This window comes from Nipponia nippon, unplaced genomic scaffold, assembly GCF_047370975.1.
Source record: "Nipponia nippon isolate SJK-2023a ecotype South Korea unplaced genomic scaffold, ASM4737097v1 scaffold_5, whole genome shotgun sequence".
Classification (NCBI taxonomy): domain Eukaryota; kingdom Metazoa; phylum Chordata; class Aves; order Pelecaniformes; family Threskiornithidae; genus Nipponia; species Nipponia nippon.
Genome location: NW_028262369.1, coordinates 62,542,635 through 62,560,875, shown reverse-complemented (window position 1 = coordinate 62,560,875; position 18,241 = coordinate 62,542,635). Strand labels below are relative to the sequence as shown.

Here is an 18,241-nt window from a genome sequence, read left to right as displayed (position 1 = left end):
TGGCAACTCAGTGGAATACATTTCTTTTCCCATGTTGCTGCTGGTAGGCCTGGCACCACCTAACACCTACAATATTCATACACAATTTTAAATAAAGACTGAAAAATAAACTTTTAAAACTAAACAGAAGAGACCACACCAGCAAGCATGTTTAGCTCACTTTTAGATTGGAGTTTTCCATTAGATGATCTATGTACTTTTGCAAGGTTTAGTATAGGATGGCAAATAAGCACAAAAGCTAGCGGATTATTTGTCCATCACTGAAAAAAAAATGCACAAGAGCGCTATACATAGCCTTTGCCTTTAAAGCAAACAGGTGGAAATTCAGGACAAAGCTTTGGCATGTCAGTTCCAGCTGTGCCACTTGCAATCTGACATTAAAAAAAAAAATCTATAAACACTCCACAGCCCATCACAATTGTGTCATGTAGAGCAGCCCAACTACTGAACTGCCTACTCCCTGGGTGCTCAGAAAGAAAACACTTAAAAGCAACTTGCAGGGCAATAGTCTCAGTTTTTCATCTTTTGTTTTCCAAAGGCAACTAAATTCCTGCACCTATTTGTCAGCACAAAAAAAAATGAAAAAAATTAAATGGCCAAAGTTACATTCAGTAGAAAACTTTCTCCCAGGAAATGGGATACAGAAAATAGCAAAACTCTATAGCCAACAAAATACTGTACATTTTGTCCCTGCTCCCACCTGCAGCCCTGCATTTTTAAGAGACACCAGCAAAATCTGCATTCTGTCTTTTAAACTGAAACAATGCAATGAGATGACTAGAAATATTCGAGAACTCAGCATGCCCTCAGGAGGATGGATTTATGTTCAGTTAGGTGAACAACGATGAGTTTGGAAGAAGGAGAAAGCAGCTTCAAACTGCTTTTCCAAGTATGGAAGGATCCCAGGCAGGAAACTGCCAAGCTCAGATTTAGAGTTCAAATGCGGGGAACTTGGCTTTGGTTGGCACCAGCAGGTCAGCAAGAAAGTAAATTGTTCCAGCCATTCCTGAGGGTAAGAAAACACAATGTGCTTCAGAGAGATTACCTTTGGGCACCCATTTTATGAATTATCCAGGGGGTGAATGAGTCATGAAGACAGAAGAAATGAAAACATTTTCAGAAGGACCTAAATCATTTCCAAGGTCTGACCCCAGGTTTCCCAAGCAACTTAGGTACTTCAGTGGGTAAAGCATTTTGAAGTTAATCAAATGTTGAAAAGCACCTGGGAAAACGTGATGGGTCTTCCCCCCTCCAGCTCCTTCCCTTCTGCTTTACCTGTCCACAGGTTTAATAATCTGAGTATCTTTGCAAAGCTCCGGACCCTGCCTCAGGTCCTCACTGATGTAGCTGCCCTTGTTCCTTGGCCTGCAGCAAAGCTAGGGAGATTTACGGTAGCTGAGGAACCGTCTCTTTCAGCAATACCTGCTGATGGCAGATTTTGGGGGAGCCATTAGTAGGAGCTACAAAGCACCACTGGAGCCAAAAAGGCCTACAAAAGCAGCCCCATTTGTTCCTCACTCACCTTTGAAATGAAATTGGAAAGCCCATGAAGGACTTTAATCCTTAAAAATGCACAGAAAAGAGACTGTCTGAGAAGCCAGGCTACAAATTACCATAAGGTAGACTTTGGCCTGTACCCATTAAAGAATTCCCCTTAAGACCTGTGTGCAGAATCTGCATGGGAGGCCCAAGAGGACAGGATGCTCCAGCTAAGACATTAGCCTGTGCTACAAGAAGGCTGTTTCTGGGAAAGGGTAAAAACTGTGAATACAATTTCCTCCCCATCTTCTACACTGAGTTTTGCAAAGACTTCAGTGGAGTGTGTATTCAGTTTTCCTTGGTGCTGGACTGGCTCAGATCCAGGAGCAAAACACAAGCATAGAGATGGAGCTTACCTTCAAAGAGAGAGAATGGTGTGTCTGGAGTCCGGCACCCATGTTGACCGTAACTTAAACACCACTCTGCAAACTGAGAAAAGAGGAACAAAAAGTGCTGAAATTTTGTTAAAGACTATCTTAAAAAAAATACCACCGTCATCCTCACATTATCCCTTGCAGACCAAGGCTTCTGCAGGATATTCCTTCTGTATAGGCTGTCAGACAGTGACTGTGCTGCTGAAGGGCTATTCTGGTGGAGCTGGTCAGATCTAGCTGCATCTCTGCCACACTACAAATTAGGTTTCAAAGGCAAAGGTAGTGACGTAGAAGGCAGAAGCGAATAATCCCCTCTCCCTTCCTTATGCAGGCTCTCACCTTGCAGGCCCTGTACAGGTATTTCATGTTCTGAGTGAGGTTGTACAGTGCTAGGAAGCCGTAAGCATTGCCAGCTGTCCCGTGGCACAGCCCATAGCCTTTCTTCAGTAACCCGTGCTGCCAGATCACTTCTGCACACTGCAGGGCATCATTTAGGTACTGCTGTTCCCCAAAGACCTGCAGAGACAAGAAATATTCCCTCTTGCTGAGGCAATTTCCTTCACACAAAGAGCATCCCTGTGTGAGTGGTGGGGAGGCTTGGATTAATTAGTTTCTCTCCTACTGAAGTCTTAATGCTGTGACTTTGCTGTCTACTTTAAAGGAGGATGTTTTGACATGATGAATGGGGCTGTATGACTATTACTTCACACACAACTAGTTGTCACCATCAGTTACCTGCAGCAGGACACCCCACACAGCTGATGGGTATTTTCAGACATAATTTTTTAAAAGGCTAATTTCCGTTTCAGTCAGTGGTCCCTGTGGGGTGATTTCTTTGTAACAAGCCATCCTACTTTCAGGCGGGGGAGGGTCTCAACAGAGTCTTCTCCATGATGAAGTTCCACATTTAGGGGTCCCCAGGGGGTCTTTGCAAGATTTCTGGTACCTTGTACGCCTGGACAAGCATGTAGATAACACCTGGTGCCCCATGGCACCAGTGGACGAGTAGGTCTCTGGTGTCATTGATGCACGGAGGGTAATTGCCAGATGGGAACTTGAGCTGGCAGACGTAGTCCACGCTGGGTTTGACTGTGTTGTGCAGTTTTACTTGGCTCACTCCAAGGCCAGGCTGAGAGAGAAAGCATTAAATCAGGAGAATTACCATTCTGTCTCTCCCTAAGAGGCCCAAGATCTGCCTGAAAGGCAGAAACAAAGGCACCTATGGTCACGTTCCCTCTTGCTCCTCGTAAATCCAGTCATTTCTTTGGTCCAGGCTTTCACACATCACAAATACCCACTTGGCCCCAGGCTGCTCTGCCCTTTGGTGGGGACATACTTCCAGTCATACCCTTGCATCCCCAGAAACAAAGGCTGCCCCTCACGTGTCACCTGGCCCTCTAAGCAAAAGTGCTTGCTGCTGCTTTTCCTGAAGATGACTAAGAATAGTTTCAGGTACCCAGAGCTGGAGTAAGGAGATAACCCGTATAAAACCAGTGTTAAGGATGAATACTAGGAATGATTCCTAGCACCTAGAGCATCTCAGCTCTGAGCTGCTGGGCCAGTCCAGCTGGCAGGCTGTGATGCTGCATTTTCACAGACGTTTCTGGGTAATTGCAAGGGGGCGACTTCACCGCTGACCTCAGACAGAAGCAAGGGAGTGGCTTTAGTGTCCTCTTCCAATGACACTGCCCCACATGAAATCTGTGCAGTTCTGACTTCCCATGGCAGACTGCAATGAGCGCTCTCATCTAAGGATCGCATTGTTCCCAGGTTGGTAAGTTGAAAATTAAAAATCAATACTTGTGCTGTAAAACCATTAGAGATAAAAGTCCAATGTTCTCCTCTCCATATTTTCCTTGTTTGCTTCCCCCAAGGCCCTTTGTGCATCATGCTTGGCTGATCCAGGCTCCTTGTACTTCATACAGCAGAGAGGCATGAAGCCCATGCAGTATTTGATGGGAGACTTACACTTAAAATTCTTTAAAACAGCCTGGGAACAAGCTCAGGGACTCGGTGCAAACTGGGGCTCACAGCACACTGCTGTCTCCCCCGCTCCCAACTAGCTGTTCTGTACTCCTGGACAGTAATTGCTTTGCATCCTCCTCTTGCCAAATCTCCTTCTGCTTAAAAAACACCAACCACCCCTTCCTCTCTGAGTTACCTAAGAGGGTTATATTCACAGGAATTCCTCTTATCCTGTATATGGGCTTGAACTTTGAGGCTGCTGAAGGAAAGCTCAAATACTTGAAACCTGCTGGCTTTTTTTCCACCTGCTGTGAGAGTTGGGTCTAAGGAAAGATATCACCTATTTCTATGAACATTGCTGTGTTAAAATAATTTGTGTTGCTCAGTAGGTGCCCTTAATGCTTTGAAAATGCAATGTTATTTATTGCTGTTATTTTCCTAAGAGCTTAAGCACTGTAAACTTATGCACAAAGTGACCCACATAGGGGAATTATCACCCTCATTTCAGAGCCGGAGAAGCGAAGATTCCCAGAGCTCCAGTGAGTTGTGCAAAATCGTGAGAAAGACAGCATCAAAGCAAAGGGGCACTGCAGCTCCCAACCTCTTGTCTTGCCTGCCTACTTCAGGCACTACAGAATTCAGCTGCTTTATCAAAGTAAAAAGTCCCCCGTCTTTAACATTTAGATATAGGCCCCGATTTGGAAACAAAGGCATTTCCCACTTTGCTACTACAAACCAATCTCTTTCACCATGCTTTTCTTACAGAGATTCTCATTCTGTAACGGTCTGAGATTGCTCCAAGTAACCACCTCAAAAATGCAGGAAACCCACAGATACCAACCAATGGGAATACTTTATAAGCAATTAACACAAGAGGGGGAAGCTCAGATCCAGCTGACCTACAGGGCTTCATTATGTGAAACTGCTGGTATAATGCCGGCCACATTTCCCTACTGATTGCCATGGAGGTGGGAAATTCAATCTCACAGATTTAGAGAAAACCTTTAGAAGTAGGGATATGTGATCAAACCCAGGAGTAAATCCATCAGACAAGGAATCTTGCCCAGGTTGATATCACCAAGAGCCACTTCAAATGCTCCTCCTTGTTCAAAGAAACGTGAAACAGCTGCTAAGGGCCCATCCCCTCCAGAGTCTCTTACCTGCATGAGATAGTAGTAAATCCCAGCCAAACCATGGGCTGCCCCTACGTAGTACTCCTGGTACCACTCATACATCAGTGGGCTCTTTGCTGTGAAGTTCCTCCTTTTGGCCAAGCTCTCTCCTGAGGCTACAACAGCTTCACAGACCTGTGGATGGGAACAGACGCAGGTAAGGGAAATGCTGGTGTCTTGGACACAGCACAGAACAAGAGAGTTGTTTTTCTGCCCAAGCAGAGAGAAGAGTGTGGGGGAGGGAGTGAAATGTGTGCCATTTCAGTACTGCCTATGGATTTATAGGGTGGGTCTGGGGGTGTGTGTGTGTAGTGCTTTGTCCCTTTGGAAGAAGAGCAGCATGGATACCATGATGTGGTTTCTTCTTTGTTGCTAGAGTTCTCTCTATCTAGCATTGATTTTTACCTGCCCCAAGATGAGCTGCATGGGAAGAGACAGCTAACAAACCAACAGAAGCCGCAGTACCTGCTGAATGTGACTTTGAGGGATCTTTTCCTCTCCGAAGTGCTTGTTCACAAATATCAGTGCATAGAGATAGCCCATGCGCCCATACAGCAGTTCATCTGGCACTCGTGGGTCAAGCTTGTGTAGATGGAGCAAACTACAAAGAAAAATTAACATGGGGGAGATTAGAGGACGGTCAAAGCCATGTAACCAAGCAGTGAGACTGGAGCTCAAACACATGGTTTGTTCCTTCATGCTGCCTGTGCCCTGGGAGATGTCAGACCAGTCTCTGGGTCTCAGCCTTCCAGCTATGCAAGGTGCAGAATCCCTCTTTCCCCTATGCTTTTTGTTTGGTTTATTGCTTTAGTCTGTTCAGCTCTTTACAATGCAGTTGTACTATGTGCTTGTTTTTTAGAGCACCAGCTCTGGGAAAGCTACAGGTGGAGAAACCTGGGCTATAGGAAATGGTCAGCATAAAGTTGCAGACTGCTCTGGAAAGGCTGCCCCAATTCAGCAAGGAAAGCCTGCCCACCATTACCTCCCTGTCATGCTGTTGGCAGGGCAGATCCTCTGCCAAAAATGATAATTTTCAAAGTAAACTGGTATCTGTTTAATTTGACTGCTCAAGGAATAGTAGAAAATCAAACTAGTGCTGATGGTATGTGGAAAAATCTTACCCCTTATGCTCAGAAGTCCTGATAGAAAAGCCCCTTTCTCTCCATGCCTGCAAGTGGCCAGGGCTACACTGTCAGTGGAGAAAGACAAGTCTCCATGAGCTAAAAATCTAGGTGAGGAGAAGCAGCTGGAAATGTTGTTTAACATCAAGGCTCTGTGGTACATGTAAGTAGTCTTCTCTAGGGATTGTTGAGCAGTAGTGAGAACAGCTCAGCAGAGTGTGAGTGCTGCAGCCTGTCTGTGGTGCAGCCCCACATTGAGGACTGCCTGGCTGGCACCAGGCTTTAGCCCACAAGTGCAGAGCGAGAGGTCTGATGGAGTCAGATATTTTCTTTGCCATTTTTCTATTATCATGTTGCAAAGCTAGTGATATTCCTGTAGTGCTAACAGAGACTGACAGCTCTTCACACTGGTGGTTTGTAGCCCAATTCACTCTCGATGCAATTTTTCCTTTGTTTTGCCTCTCATCACACTTCCAACAAGGCTGGATGTCCTTCCCTGTCAGAGCAGCAGGCAGGGATGTGACTCGTTTTGGCTTTATTTTTCTGTTCACCCCTGAGACAGCAATCTGAAAAATGCCATCACTTTTAAAATACCAGCATAAGTGGCTTCACGGCTGTTCCCTCAGCTGCTTCCTGCTGTGGCTGCAACAGGGAGGGGGCTAAGAAACCAGCCAGGAGAGCTGTGTGTGTGCAGGGCTTCCCTGTCACAGCAGCATGAGGAGCAGAAAAGGTGCCTTGGCAGCCTTTGCTGCTGGGCAGAACAATGTGTTGCAAAGGAAAGAAGCAACCAAATGTCCAGAGCACCCTCAGAGCAGAGAGAGGATGCTGGGCTGTGACTCCCCACGGCAGAAACTTTCCGTTGGCAGTAGACTCAAAGTGAGCAGGGATATTGAAGGAGAAAGGAGAGAGCAGTGTCTCAAGGTGGACTGGCCCTGTCTCCTCATGTACCACTTGAGATGTGCATTGCTCCGTGGGGGAGATTTCTTGCAGATTAAACCCGAGAGACAGACTTTTTTTTTTCAGCTGCATGGGCTGAAAGGAAAGCCCTGCTGCCTCCTCATGTCCCTTGTCCCCAGGTCCAAGGAAGGCAGATGAAGAGGAGGGTTTCCAAAGAGGAAAGCAGTGTTTCGACAGACAGACTCTGCCCAGCAGCAGGCTGGCCAGAAGAGATGCTGGCTGGTGATGTCCTTCAGCTCTGAGATGTCAGGTGCAACAGAAGGAATGGATGGGTGGATATACACTAATACCCACAGTAGGGGTTTTCTGAGGTCTGGATGTGAAATCTTTTCGTGGGGAAATCTGAAGCAGCTGGAGCTACTATTCTTGCTCCTTACGCTTCTACCTCTAGCTGCTTTCCCAGTCAGGATAATCAGGGGAGGAAGCATGCCAGCAGTTTCTGTTGTTTTTTGAAATGCAGGGCAGGGCTGCACGGCATGCATGCAGCCAGAGATGCCTGGGATGCTTCTGGACTGATTGCATGCAGAATGCATTTCTCAGGTGCGAGGGGGTAAATCGAAGTCCCTGAAAGGAAGAGCCACTCCTGCTCACATATCAGCCTATTACCTCAACTGTCAAAAATCAGTAGTTTCTGGACAGAGGGAAAGTGAGGTAGCTGTAGAGCAAGATGGGATTTTTGTATGCCACTGGCTCTAAAAGCAAACCTTTGACCTTCTGAATTGGTGAGAGATGGCAGGGAAAAGAGGACTCCTGGAACACGGCTCAGATTTTCACAGGCTCTTGGAAAATGGGCTGCCCTGAAATGTTAGTCTCTCCAGAGCACAAAAGCACATTTGTCGGTCATGAACTCATTTGGGCAAGAGCAAGGTGCTAAGAAAAAGCAGGGTTCTGTCTCTTCCACTGCAGGTAAAACCTGGCTGATGGATTCTCTCCTTGGGCTCTGTAAAGATGAGGTGCTTTAAAAGACAGAGAACAAAATGGGGAGAGGCCATCCTTGTCCACAGCTGTAACGGAAGTGCGCTTTCTATGCACTTGCACTGCACAACTGAGCAACTGTTCTGTAACTAAACAGCATACTCAAAACGCACTTAAGAGTTTTGATTAAGCGAGCTATTTCTTAAAGAAATACTCCCCTTTTAAAGGTAGCATGGTCAGGCTACCTGTGCTGGGAATTGGTGGCAGAGTAAGGACAGTACAACTGTTCATTCGAGAGAGCCACATTTTTCTTTTTTCCTCCTCTCAGATGTATGAAGAAACCAATTTCCAAGACTCTGCCTTTATTATGCCATTAGATGGCAGTGCACAATTAATCATGAGTTTCCATTCTGCCACAAAACTGTAGGCAGAACAGGAGGGATACGGGGAGGGGAGAGGTACAGCAAAAAAACATGAATTAGGGATTTTTCACAACTTGGGGTTTATGCATTGACCAAACTGTCCAGTACTGTTTGACAGATTAGTTCCCTTTTTGTTAGCAAATATATTAATCATAGTGAGATTTACTACTTTGACACAGTATTAAGCAAAACCTAAACCAGAGATTATTTCAAGAATAAAGAGGAGAGTTCTGTCCTCTGACAGACTGACCATATCCACATAAACCAGAAGCTATTCTTAGTTAAGGGAGTGGGAACTTGGGTGTCCAAACCATACAGGCACCTGATTCCCACCCATGGCTTTTTTTAATTGATATTACACATCACTTGCTCATGGCTGTTTAAGGGCACTCAGTGTTGTTCTGAAGTGTCAGGGGTTTTATCTTGGTTTTGTGCTGACCACACGTAAATGGAAACAAAGCTTACAGGGCTGTTTCTCACCTTCTCAAAACTGATCTCCCTTAAGCAAGAAAAGCTTGCAACTGCATCTCCTTAACTTTTTTCCTTCCTCTGCCACATGCTGATCTGACTGTAGGACTGCTTGTTTGTCCTTTTTTTGTCTTAAGTACCCAACAGAAATACATTTGAAAACAGTTGAGGAAAGGCAGGAAATAGAAATAAATGAATCATAACCAGCTGCATTCAGCTGTTGAAAGGGATGCTGTCAATCTTAGGTTTAAGTCAAAGTCAACTAACAATTAGCAAGTGGAAGCGAGTGACAAAATTAATCTAATAATCCTGCCACATTTCTCCTTTTCATCAAAATGGCTGTAAAGCTAAATTTAAGGGTTCTGAAAAAATACCAAACCTCACCTTCTGGGTTTTTTTAATTTTGGCATTTTTTCTTCTTGTGTTTATTGGAATTATTTTTAAGATGGCAATACCAGCTGAACAATATCCTTGTTCCCCAGCCTGCAGGCTGCCAGGCAAGCGTGTTTGTCCTAAAGTTAGCTTTTTCCCCAGGGCAAAACAAGTTTGCGCTGCCTTGCTGAGTTACTGGATTATCTCTCACATAAGACTGCAACAAAATGTATTCAGGCTTGGCAGAGAGTGCCTGGTACAAGCCCGGACCAGCTCTATGAGCAAGAAGAACATTAGATCAAAGACATAACCAAGCGTTTTACCGAGTGATGCAGTCTTCTGATTGCTTCTCATTCTGCAGTTTGCGGTAGACGACAGCAGCCACTGCCAGGGGCCCGGCATCTCCACACAAGAAAGTGATGGATCGTCTTGTGAGACAGCTCAGGCTCTTTTTCACGTACTCGTGGGCCACCTGAAGGTAGGCTGGGTCTCCATACACATCATACAGGTGCAAATACAGCAAAGCAATGCCTGCAAAAGGAACATAAAGGTTGCACCCACCAGAAAAGTTTACCCTTCCTGCTATGCACCCTGGCTGTTTTAACTAACATAAAAGCCTGGCCCTCAGCCTCATCTAGGGCATAAGCCTTCTAGACAGGCTTCTCAGGCACATCTGGAGGCATAAACCATAGCTGCAGCATCCACAGCTTCTTTTGCTGCTTTGTGACCTCCTTGCACCTGATGCTGCTCAAGCAGGTCAAGACAAACAGCAGCATCTGACCCAGGAGGTCCCGGACAACAGCAGAGCTTCTGATACACAGGTTACATACAATTTTAGTAGCAAGGAGCAAAAGATGAGACCTAGACAAACCCACATAAATCTATCAACTGTACCTGGGACTGTTGCTAAACAGTGGAGGGAAAAAAAAAAATCTTTGGGCAAGATAGTACTTGTGGCAGAGCAGTGCTGAGTTGTTACCTTATCTCAATTATTTTTTCCCATGCCAGGAAGTAAAGGGCTGGGTCACTTAGCCTGGACTGGATTTTTAAAAAAGTGACATGTCATCAGCACCCTTAAGACATCCTACTTGGCTCTTTCTTTTTCTTTTTTTTTTTCCTTTTCCTTCCTTCCCACTGGAAAGCACCAGCAAGGTTGTTAACAGCTCCCTGGACATCATCTCCTGCTGCTGAGCAGGTCCCAGGCCCTACACCAAGGACTGGTGCATCCTAGAAAAGAAAGGGCCTGCCCAACTCTCCTCTGCAGCACATCATTCATGAGATCAACCCTTGTCTGGAACATAAACAGCTACCTGGAATGCTGGAAAAGGCTGCATGGTCCTCCCTGGAGGTTTTCAATGGGCTAGCCAGCTACAGAAACGAAACAACTCCGCTACTGAGAAGTCACATCAATTGCTGTCCTTTGCCTCTGTCTGCCCTGTCTTCAACCAGCTCTTGAAGCCTTTAGTAAGTAACTGAGGAGTCCTCAGTAAGTCTGTGTCTGAAAGGTCTGCTACATTTGAACCATCCTTCTGATCTGGAAGGCATCCTCAAACATGCACTGAAAAAAAAACTACTGGCCTACATCACTTTGAGAAAAGCTTATTTATCCCCTTACCAGTACCACTTCTAAGACGACTCAGGTCCTATGTTTAAGCTTAAATTAACAGAGCAGATTTTGATGTGGTAAAGTGAGGGGGGGCAAGCATGCTGCAAAATTACTTTCCATGGTACTGAGGACCATTTTAAATTTAGATCGTTTTCTCATTTTGCATGGGTAATCTCCAAAGCTTCGTGCTACAGACAATTCAATTCCACATGTATATCAAGGGCAAATTTCAATTTCCTGCTGAAGCTAATAACCTTGTCCTCTCTCTAAGCAGTTCAGTGTATTTCCAGAGAGAGCTCAGATGTATGGTGCCATCACTCAAGCCTATAAGGATGTGGATATGAAGCCTTTCTTTAAAGGGAAACGCTCCTCTTCCAGCTAGCAAATGTCAAGTGACTCTCCTTGATTTATTTAGCACCTAGCACAGCTTTTAGACTTTAATAGGCTTGATAGCTGTCTGAGCACGATTTGCACTCTTGACTTACCTGCTTTAATATACAACTTTTTGCTTTGTAAGTAGCTTCTATTCCCACTGCCATCGTACCACCCTAGTTATGTACATAGCTACTATACTAAGACTACTGCTAGGATTGAATTCTTAGAAAGTAAATGTCTCAGCGTTGTTTTCCTCTGACTTCTTTGCCTCTCCTCTTTTAAAACATTTCTTGCCCCCTTTCCTCCCAGGCCCAAGCATCTTTGGACAAGACTCCAAAAAAACACTGACCTATACTAAACCGTGGATGGGATGAGTTGCTTCCCCAAATCATTCATTTTTTCCTTAAAACCCAAAGGTCTTACAAACTGAATTTAAACCCAATTTTCTCAGCTTATTCCTCAAGGACTTCATACTCCTATGCTGATTAGAAGGGTACAACGCAGTGCTGCCTTCAGCCTGCTGCTTGCTCGCTCTGTTGCTATCTGTGACCCCAAAAGTAGGGAAGGCCAGAAGAGGAGGGCAGGCCCATGCATAAAGAGGCAATGTTTACAGATGTATTTAGAGGGATACAAAATGCAGTCACCTGGGTGGGGAATATCCTATATTGACCTGTGTGCCAAGATGTAGGCAGCATGTTTCAGAGGCAGTTCAGTTTGGAGATAAGAGTCTCCACCTAATGAACTTGGCTCAGCTAGGCAGTGTTGCTCTGCAGAGGCTATTCCACAGCTCTGCCTCAATCCCTCTCCAATAATACCTTCCTCACCCCATCTGACCAGGTAGGGTTTGCCAACTGACTGGGTGTTTGTTTGGCACGTTTTAAGTGCTATACAAACATGGCATCATCAGTCAAATGCGGCTAGGTAAGCAGTGGGTCTGCTCCATTTCTGTGTGCCCTGGAGGTCTGTGTTCAGTGTCCCAGTTGGAAATGTGACCTGTTTTTGTGACCTGAGGCTCCTGATTGTTTCCAGCAGAACTGCCATGCAGTGGCTGCCTGTGGCCTGCTACTGGCAAAGATGTACAGGCTTTGTTCTGTTTATTGGTTACTATTGGACCTTCTTCTCTCTAGTTTCTCCAGACTCCAAAGTTTTTTGCTCCTTGCAGTGTAAGACCTGCTGCATAGCCACACGCGATGGCAAATGCATCAGACATCACTTGACGGTGCAGTGAAGACTGCAGTGAACACATGTGCTATGGACAGCACATCCTTTAGCAGGGCTCTGATGACTGAAACTGCCATCTCTAGTATTCAGGAAGCCAACACACTGGAGAGTTAATGCCCGAGATGCTTGCTCACTGCAGGGAATCAGGAGGCAAAAATCAGTTCTGCATGCCTCTCACAAAGCCTGTTTATTTAACATCTTCAGTAGGACAGTAAACAACATCTCTGCCCTCTTGCCATCCTGTATGAGCAGTATTGCAGATGCAGAGGGGTGCTTTGCATTAGAGATTTCTTTTGAGTGAGGCAGAGGAGGAGACTTAAACCTACATAGTAGAAATGGAATTGTTTGCACCAGCTGCATCAGTTGGCTACTGATGATGGCCCTGACTTTAGCAACCATTGCTTTCAACAGAGCAGACATTGCTGGAGATACCAGAAAAGTTATTGCTCGAGAGCTAAAGCACCGCAGCAGGCTGAAAGAGTCTCTCATCCATATGACCGTTCTGTTGATCAAAGGGAAGTAAAGCTGTGCCTCACCTTCCCTGCAAGTTTAGACTTGTTCTTTATGTTGGATTGCACTACCATTGCAAACAGTTCTGCTGGTGGGAGAACAGCAGTAGTGAGACAAAGCTTCCCCCTCGTGCTGAATAGAGTGGATAAAAGTGAGAGGAAGCAGCGCTTGGTGTCAGCTCCGCTGCAGTCCCCTTGCTGACAGCACCAGCAGGGATGCCCATTAGACTGCTCTGAACATGCCTCCTTGTCCACCAGCTGGGCTGCAATGTGGTCCTTTCACAAAGGACAATAGGTTGCCAAAAGAGGAGATTTCTTGGCCTAATTTGGACCAGTTCCAAACCTGCCATCTACAGTAATAAAGAGCTCAGAGATCTTGCATTGACCCAGGGAAGTCAGTCAGCCAGCACCCTCCAAGCAGGATGTCAAACACAGAGGGAAGAAGCGGAAATCTATCTCTGCACATAGTGATGAAGCCTGATGATTTCTAGTGAGAAACCTAATGTCATTTTAATGAGTCAGGCACGGAGTAAAAGCTACAGAGGAGGTGGCATAGCTTTACTGCCCAGCTCAAAGGATAACAAGCATCTTTTCTGGTGCAGACGCGTGGGATGTTATCTTGCGCACATAAATGCATGCCAAAGCCATGCTGAATGGGACAGTGAGACATCTTTTCCGGGGGGCTGTATCATCCCATGTTCAGAACTGTCTGGGTAGCCACAGGTGCATTTTGCTACAGCTTGCAGCTTGCCTTCCTAGTGCATTGTGGGAAATGGGGAATTTCTCAGGATGCCTTAGCTTCTCCAGCCTTAAAACCTGGGTAACAAAGCTTCTTTTGTAAAACTTTTTACAAAAGAAGCTTTCCCCCCCAAAAAAAACCAAACAAAAAAACCAGCCCAGCTCAAACCAAAACTACCCACTACCCCATCACAGAATCCTACAACAGGTTAGGTCAAAAGGCATCTGTGGAGCTGATCTGATCCAACCCTCTGAAAGTAAGGCCAACTTCAAATTTACATCCTACTGCTCTGAGCCTTGTCCAGTCAAATACTGACTATCTCCAAGAACGGAGATTTCACAAAAACTACCCACCAAGCACTTGGCAGGAATGCTGTTTATGTGGGTGACATAAGGCACTCTATTCTCTCTCATCAAATGCAGCCTCACTGCCTCTTATTCTGCAGGGATTACCTGAGGATTTCTGTTTTTCCGAACAGAACTCTCTTAAGGAGATGCAAGTTCCCTGGGTTCTGAGGTTAAAACTGAGATACTGCACTAAAGTGAGTGAAAGGTGTTTTTCCAGAAGCTTTCCTGAACTGGTACGGTCAGAATTTCCATCCATACTTAAATGGCTTTTCTTTGATCTGGCGTGTCTTTTGAAGAGTCCTTTCAAAAGGCAACTCAGCCCTGCTCCTCATCTCCACTTGCCAACAGGCCAGCCAAAAGGTGTGGGTGAAGCAGGCCAGCTGGACTCACCGGTCTATTTCAGAGGCCCTCAAGCTTTGAAAGCCATGACTATGACACTGCTAGAGAAGGGAATGCGCACATGGGAAACAAATTCCAAAGGCACTGCCATAATGTGGAGGAAGGGGAATCTCTCCCTTATATACCATTTCAGGTGGCAGATCACCTTATCATCTTGGAAGGACACAACAGTCTGCCAGCCACTGGACTCAGGAGCTTCCCAGCTTCTGCAGTTAGCTAAGAGGTGACAGCAGTGAAGTCAGTCTCCTTCCATTCCCTTTCTATCATCTATGCTCCCAGCCAGTCGAGGCAGTCTTTGGAGCAAGGCCTCTTGCACTATGAGAATTATCAACTCACATGTACGTACTCTTCGGCATCCTCATGCTCATCTATTTGAAAATGGATGAGGCAGTTGTACTTCTGCCAGGATCTGAACTGCTTCTGATTCAGAATTAGCTTATGGCAGTTTATGTTCCCTCAGTCAACTCTTTGATACCGATGAAACAGATTAAGACCACAAAAGCTCTTACAGCAGTCTAGCTAAAGTGATTAAAAGACAAAAGAGAACACAACAGCCAAGTCTGGTCTACACCCAGGCGCACACCAGGTGTTGCCTACGGGGCCCTGATCTCTATGGGGAACTGAATAAAACTGTAACAAGACGATTCAAATGTGTTTTGAGGGCATTCAGCCGTAACGCTGGATAATCGTGATCCAAAGTGTGTTTCACTGCCTCTGAGCTGAAAATTTAAGTCCTTCCCTCCCTCTGCTCCAACGTCACGTGCCAAGAAGCCGTGGCTTCCCTGGCACAAATGCAGGCTGGGGGAACAGGGCTCTGTCAAGTGCGTTGGGAAAGAAACAGGCACCCAAGTAAATACCAGCATATGCTGTGTGTTACTGGGTGTAATGTAGTACGCTCAAGTATGTTACATTTCACGCAGAGTTTGCGCTAAGAGAGCCACATTTCAAATCTCTCTTATTAGCGGCCACAGGAGTGCGGGTTGATTTCAGACTGCTGGGCAATGATTTACATGAGAAGATACTCAACAAGCCTTTTCTACATAAGCAATTACAGGAAAAAGCTGCTGTCTTGGCCCAATTAATTTTGTCTCTGGAAACCAGCACTGAATAAATTAACATAGCTAGGATTAGAAAAGAAGGGAGGGTGACAGAGATACAGTGTAATGTCTGCAAACTTCAATTCGCTTGCTGTGACCTGGAGGAAAGCTGTCTGTGGGTTTTTTCTAATCCTATCAGCCAAGGTGAGAAGGTTGTGTGCCCAATGAGGAATGATGCCTGGGAGGAAAAGAGAAGAATCCCTCTTGAGAAACTCCATTCCAAATAAAAATGAGCTGAAATCCTACCAGAGCTCTCAACCACTGCTTCACAACTGCAGTCACTTTCCGATATGACGCTCCCTACGGCCACCCTAAGGAAGGGAACGTGGTCTCTGGGGAAAGGTGTTTACCTTCTCCCTGCAGACTTTCAGGGTACTCCTAACATCAGGTAATTTTCCTCCTGCTTTATCTCCTGAATTATTCTGGCCAGAGGTAGACTCTACCACCATGCCAAGTAGCACCTCATGACTGAAGTCTATCTTTACGTATGGAGTGCTTTTCATCTGAGGGGACCTCAGAGCAGGGTCACACAGACTGGAAGACTGAACCTGTCTCCCAAGCTGAAATCAGCCAGCACTGAACAAAAATGCATAAACTCACAGGCAGCAGCAGCAGAGTGCTGCCAAGCAGCAACTGATGAAATCAATGTTCTCCCACGCAGGAATTTAATACTGGCATCCTAGCATTTCTTATGAACTGCTCTAGAGTGCTCTTGGTACCTGTCTACCTTACTAAAATTTTTAAGTAGGCATTTCTGACATTGCTGTCATCAAGCTGCAACGTTAGTTTAGCACCAACATAATGAACACCATTCTCCCACGCAAACTGTTGCCATCAAGCTCCATAGCATCCAAGCACAAGCCAGCCACACCCAGATTACAATGCAGAACGTTGCCATTTAGGATTGCAGTTTATTGCCAAAAAAAAAAAAAAAAAAAAGAAGCGGCAAAAAATCTTGCAGCAAGCATGAGATGAATTGCAGCTACCCCAGGGTCCCTCCCTAGAGCCTGGCACAGTGCAGAAGGCAGGAAAGCTGACAAAGCTCCCAGCAGTAGTCAAGGATGAAGTGGCAGAGAAAGGTGTGTCCTCCCTGGCTCCAGTGGGCAGGAATAGGGAGAGGACGGCAGGACATGCTCCCAAGGAAAGAAAACCAGGTTGAAAATGCAGAACAGAAGAAAGACAAACTCCTGGAAGCTTTGCACACAAGAGTTAGTGTGAGGAAGGCTTTCGTCCTTCGTTATACTCACATTTGCATTTCTGCTCCTTCCAGCAGGTACTGGAGCAGAACTAGCCCTGGCTAAGTGGAGGGGCACTACCTGGGGAACAGGAATGGAGCAACCTGCCAATCAGACAATGTCATAAGATAAAATTCAGCCCAAACAGAAAAGATGGACATTATCTCAGGCCATAAGCTCACCGCTGCCATATGCAAGGACTCCTTGCAGGTAAATGACCTACCACGCGCATCTGCTTACTTCACGGAGAACTGGTTTACTTGGCACCGTCCCCACCGTGGCCAGATGTGGAGCCAGCCCCTTCGAAGGCTCCCATCTTTGCTCTCAAGCAGGTGCTGGCTTTCTCCGTTGCCTAAGTTTGGCACTATTAACCAAGAGAAGGACCAATCCTGCTCTGCAACGCCACAGTCTTCCCGCTGCAGCTTGAAACCTGCTCCAAGAACAGGGAGTCCCAAGAAAGACAGCCCCTTGTTTTAATGGATTAAAACATGCAGAAGAAGCACCGTTCTTGACATGGATGTACGGCGATCATTCAAACAGCCAAAGAAACCCACGGTCTGCCTTGGCCTAACATAGAAGTCCGCTCCGGAGAGCTCCGGCTCCACCCGATCCGATCGGGCACCCTACCTGCCCAGCCAGTGTACGTGGTGCAGTCCTGCGGGTCGGCAGACTTGAGGCCCCTCTCCATCTGCTGGAGCAGCTCCCTGATTTTGTTATTCAGCCGCTGCGTGAATTCGGGGGTCAGCTGTGGAGAAAAAAAAAACAACACACCAAACGTGAAGGAAATACCGGCAGGCAGATAGGGTCTCGCCCGGAGGGGGCACAACCAGGGAACCGGGTGGTTTGTAACCTGACAGGTCTTTACTAGAAACCCTTGGGTACCGCAGGACCAGGCTGGGCTCCTGGCTGCCCAGCTGGGCTTTGCGGCCGGGGCGGGAGCGGGCCCTTCCCGAGGACGGCCCGCTCCCGCCCCGGCCGCCTCACCCCGACCCCACTCACCCTCCCGGCGGCATCGAAGTAGCTGGTGGCCAAGGACTTGTCGTAGTCCGCGTAGGGGTTAGGAAGCGCCCGCTGCGCCATCATGGTGCTGCCGTCCCCGCTTCGCTTCGCTCCGCCGCGATCCGCCCCCGCTCCGCCCCGGAAGGGAGCGGGTGTCGGTACAAGTCCCGCCGCTCTTCGCCTTCCCCGCGCCCCGCCGCGCTGAGGCGCCGGTGCAGGCCGCGCCGGGCGGCTTCAGGGGCCCTGTGGGGGTTAAAGGCTCCTTGCAGCTGGCTCCGTGGGGCTTGCAGGCTCCGTGAGGCTTAGGGGCTCTTTTCGGATGGCCTTGTAGCGTTTAGGGAGCACTTCAGGATTTAGGGGCCCCTTGCAGCTGGTCCTGTGGGATTTAGGGAGCCCTGTAGGCTTTGGG

At 46.8% G+C, this 18,241-nt stretch overlaps 2 protein-coding genes across 2 annotated transcripts in view; one reads left to right on the top strand and one right to left on the bottom strand.

Moving 5' to 3' along the window:
- CPS1 (carbamoyl-phosphate synthase 1) overlaps positions 1-18,241 on the top strand; it is a 190,925-nt gene that overhangs the window by 54,972 nt on the left and 117,712 nt on the right. The gene's annotated exons all lie outside the window — the stretch shown is intronic.
- On the bottom strand, positions 802-17,965 carry LANCL1 (LanC like glutathione S-transferase 1). Its single transcript, XM_009461951.2, has 9 exons — positions 17,833-17,965; positions 17,461-17,578; positions 9,629-9,836; positions 5,516-5,651; positions 5,039-5,185; positions 2,860-3,042; positions 2,253-2,429; positions 1,896-1,968; positions 802-1,006 (listed from the first exon to the last, which is right to left on the bottom strand). The coding sequence occupies exons 1-9, from the start codon at positions 17,914-17,916 to the stop codon at positions 930-932; spliced, it is 1,203 nt and encodes a 400-aa protein (XP_009460226.1). The 5' UTR covers positions 17,917-17,965; the 3' UTR covers positions 802-929.

Bases quoted from the DNA above. Each gene is read 5' to 3' on its own strand.
- LANCL1 (XM_009461951.2), bottom strand. From the start codon at position 17,916: ATGATGGCGCAGCGGGCGCTTCCTAACCCCTACGCGGACTACGACAAG. The intron at 9,837-17,460 runs GTAGGGTGCCCG...TTCCTTTTGCAG, and splicing joins CACGTACACTGGCTGGGCAG to GCATTGCTTTGCTGTATTTG. The intron at 5,186-5,515 runs GTACTGCGGCTT...TCCCATCCACAG, and splicing joins CTCAAAGTCACATTCAGCAG to GTCTGTGAAGCTGTTGTAGC.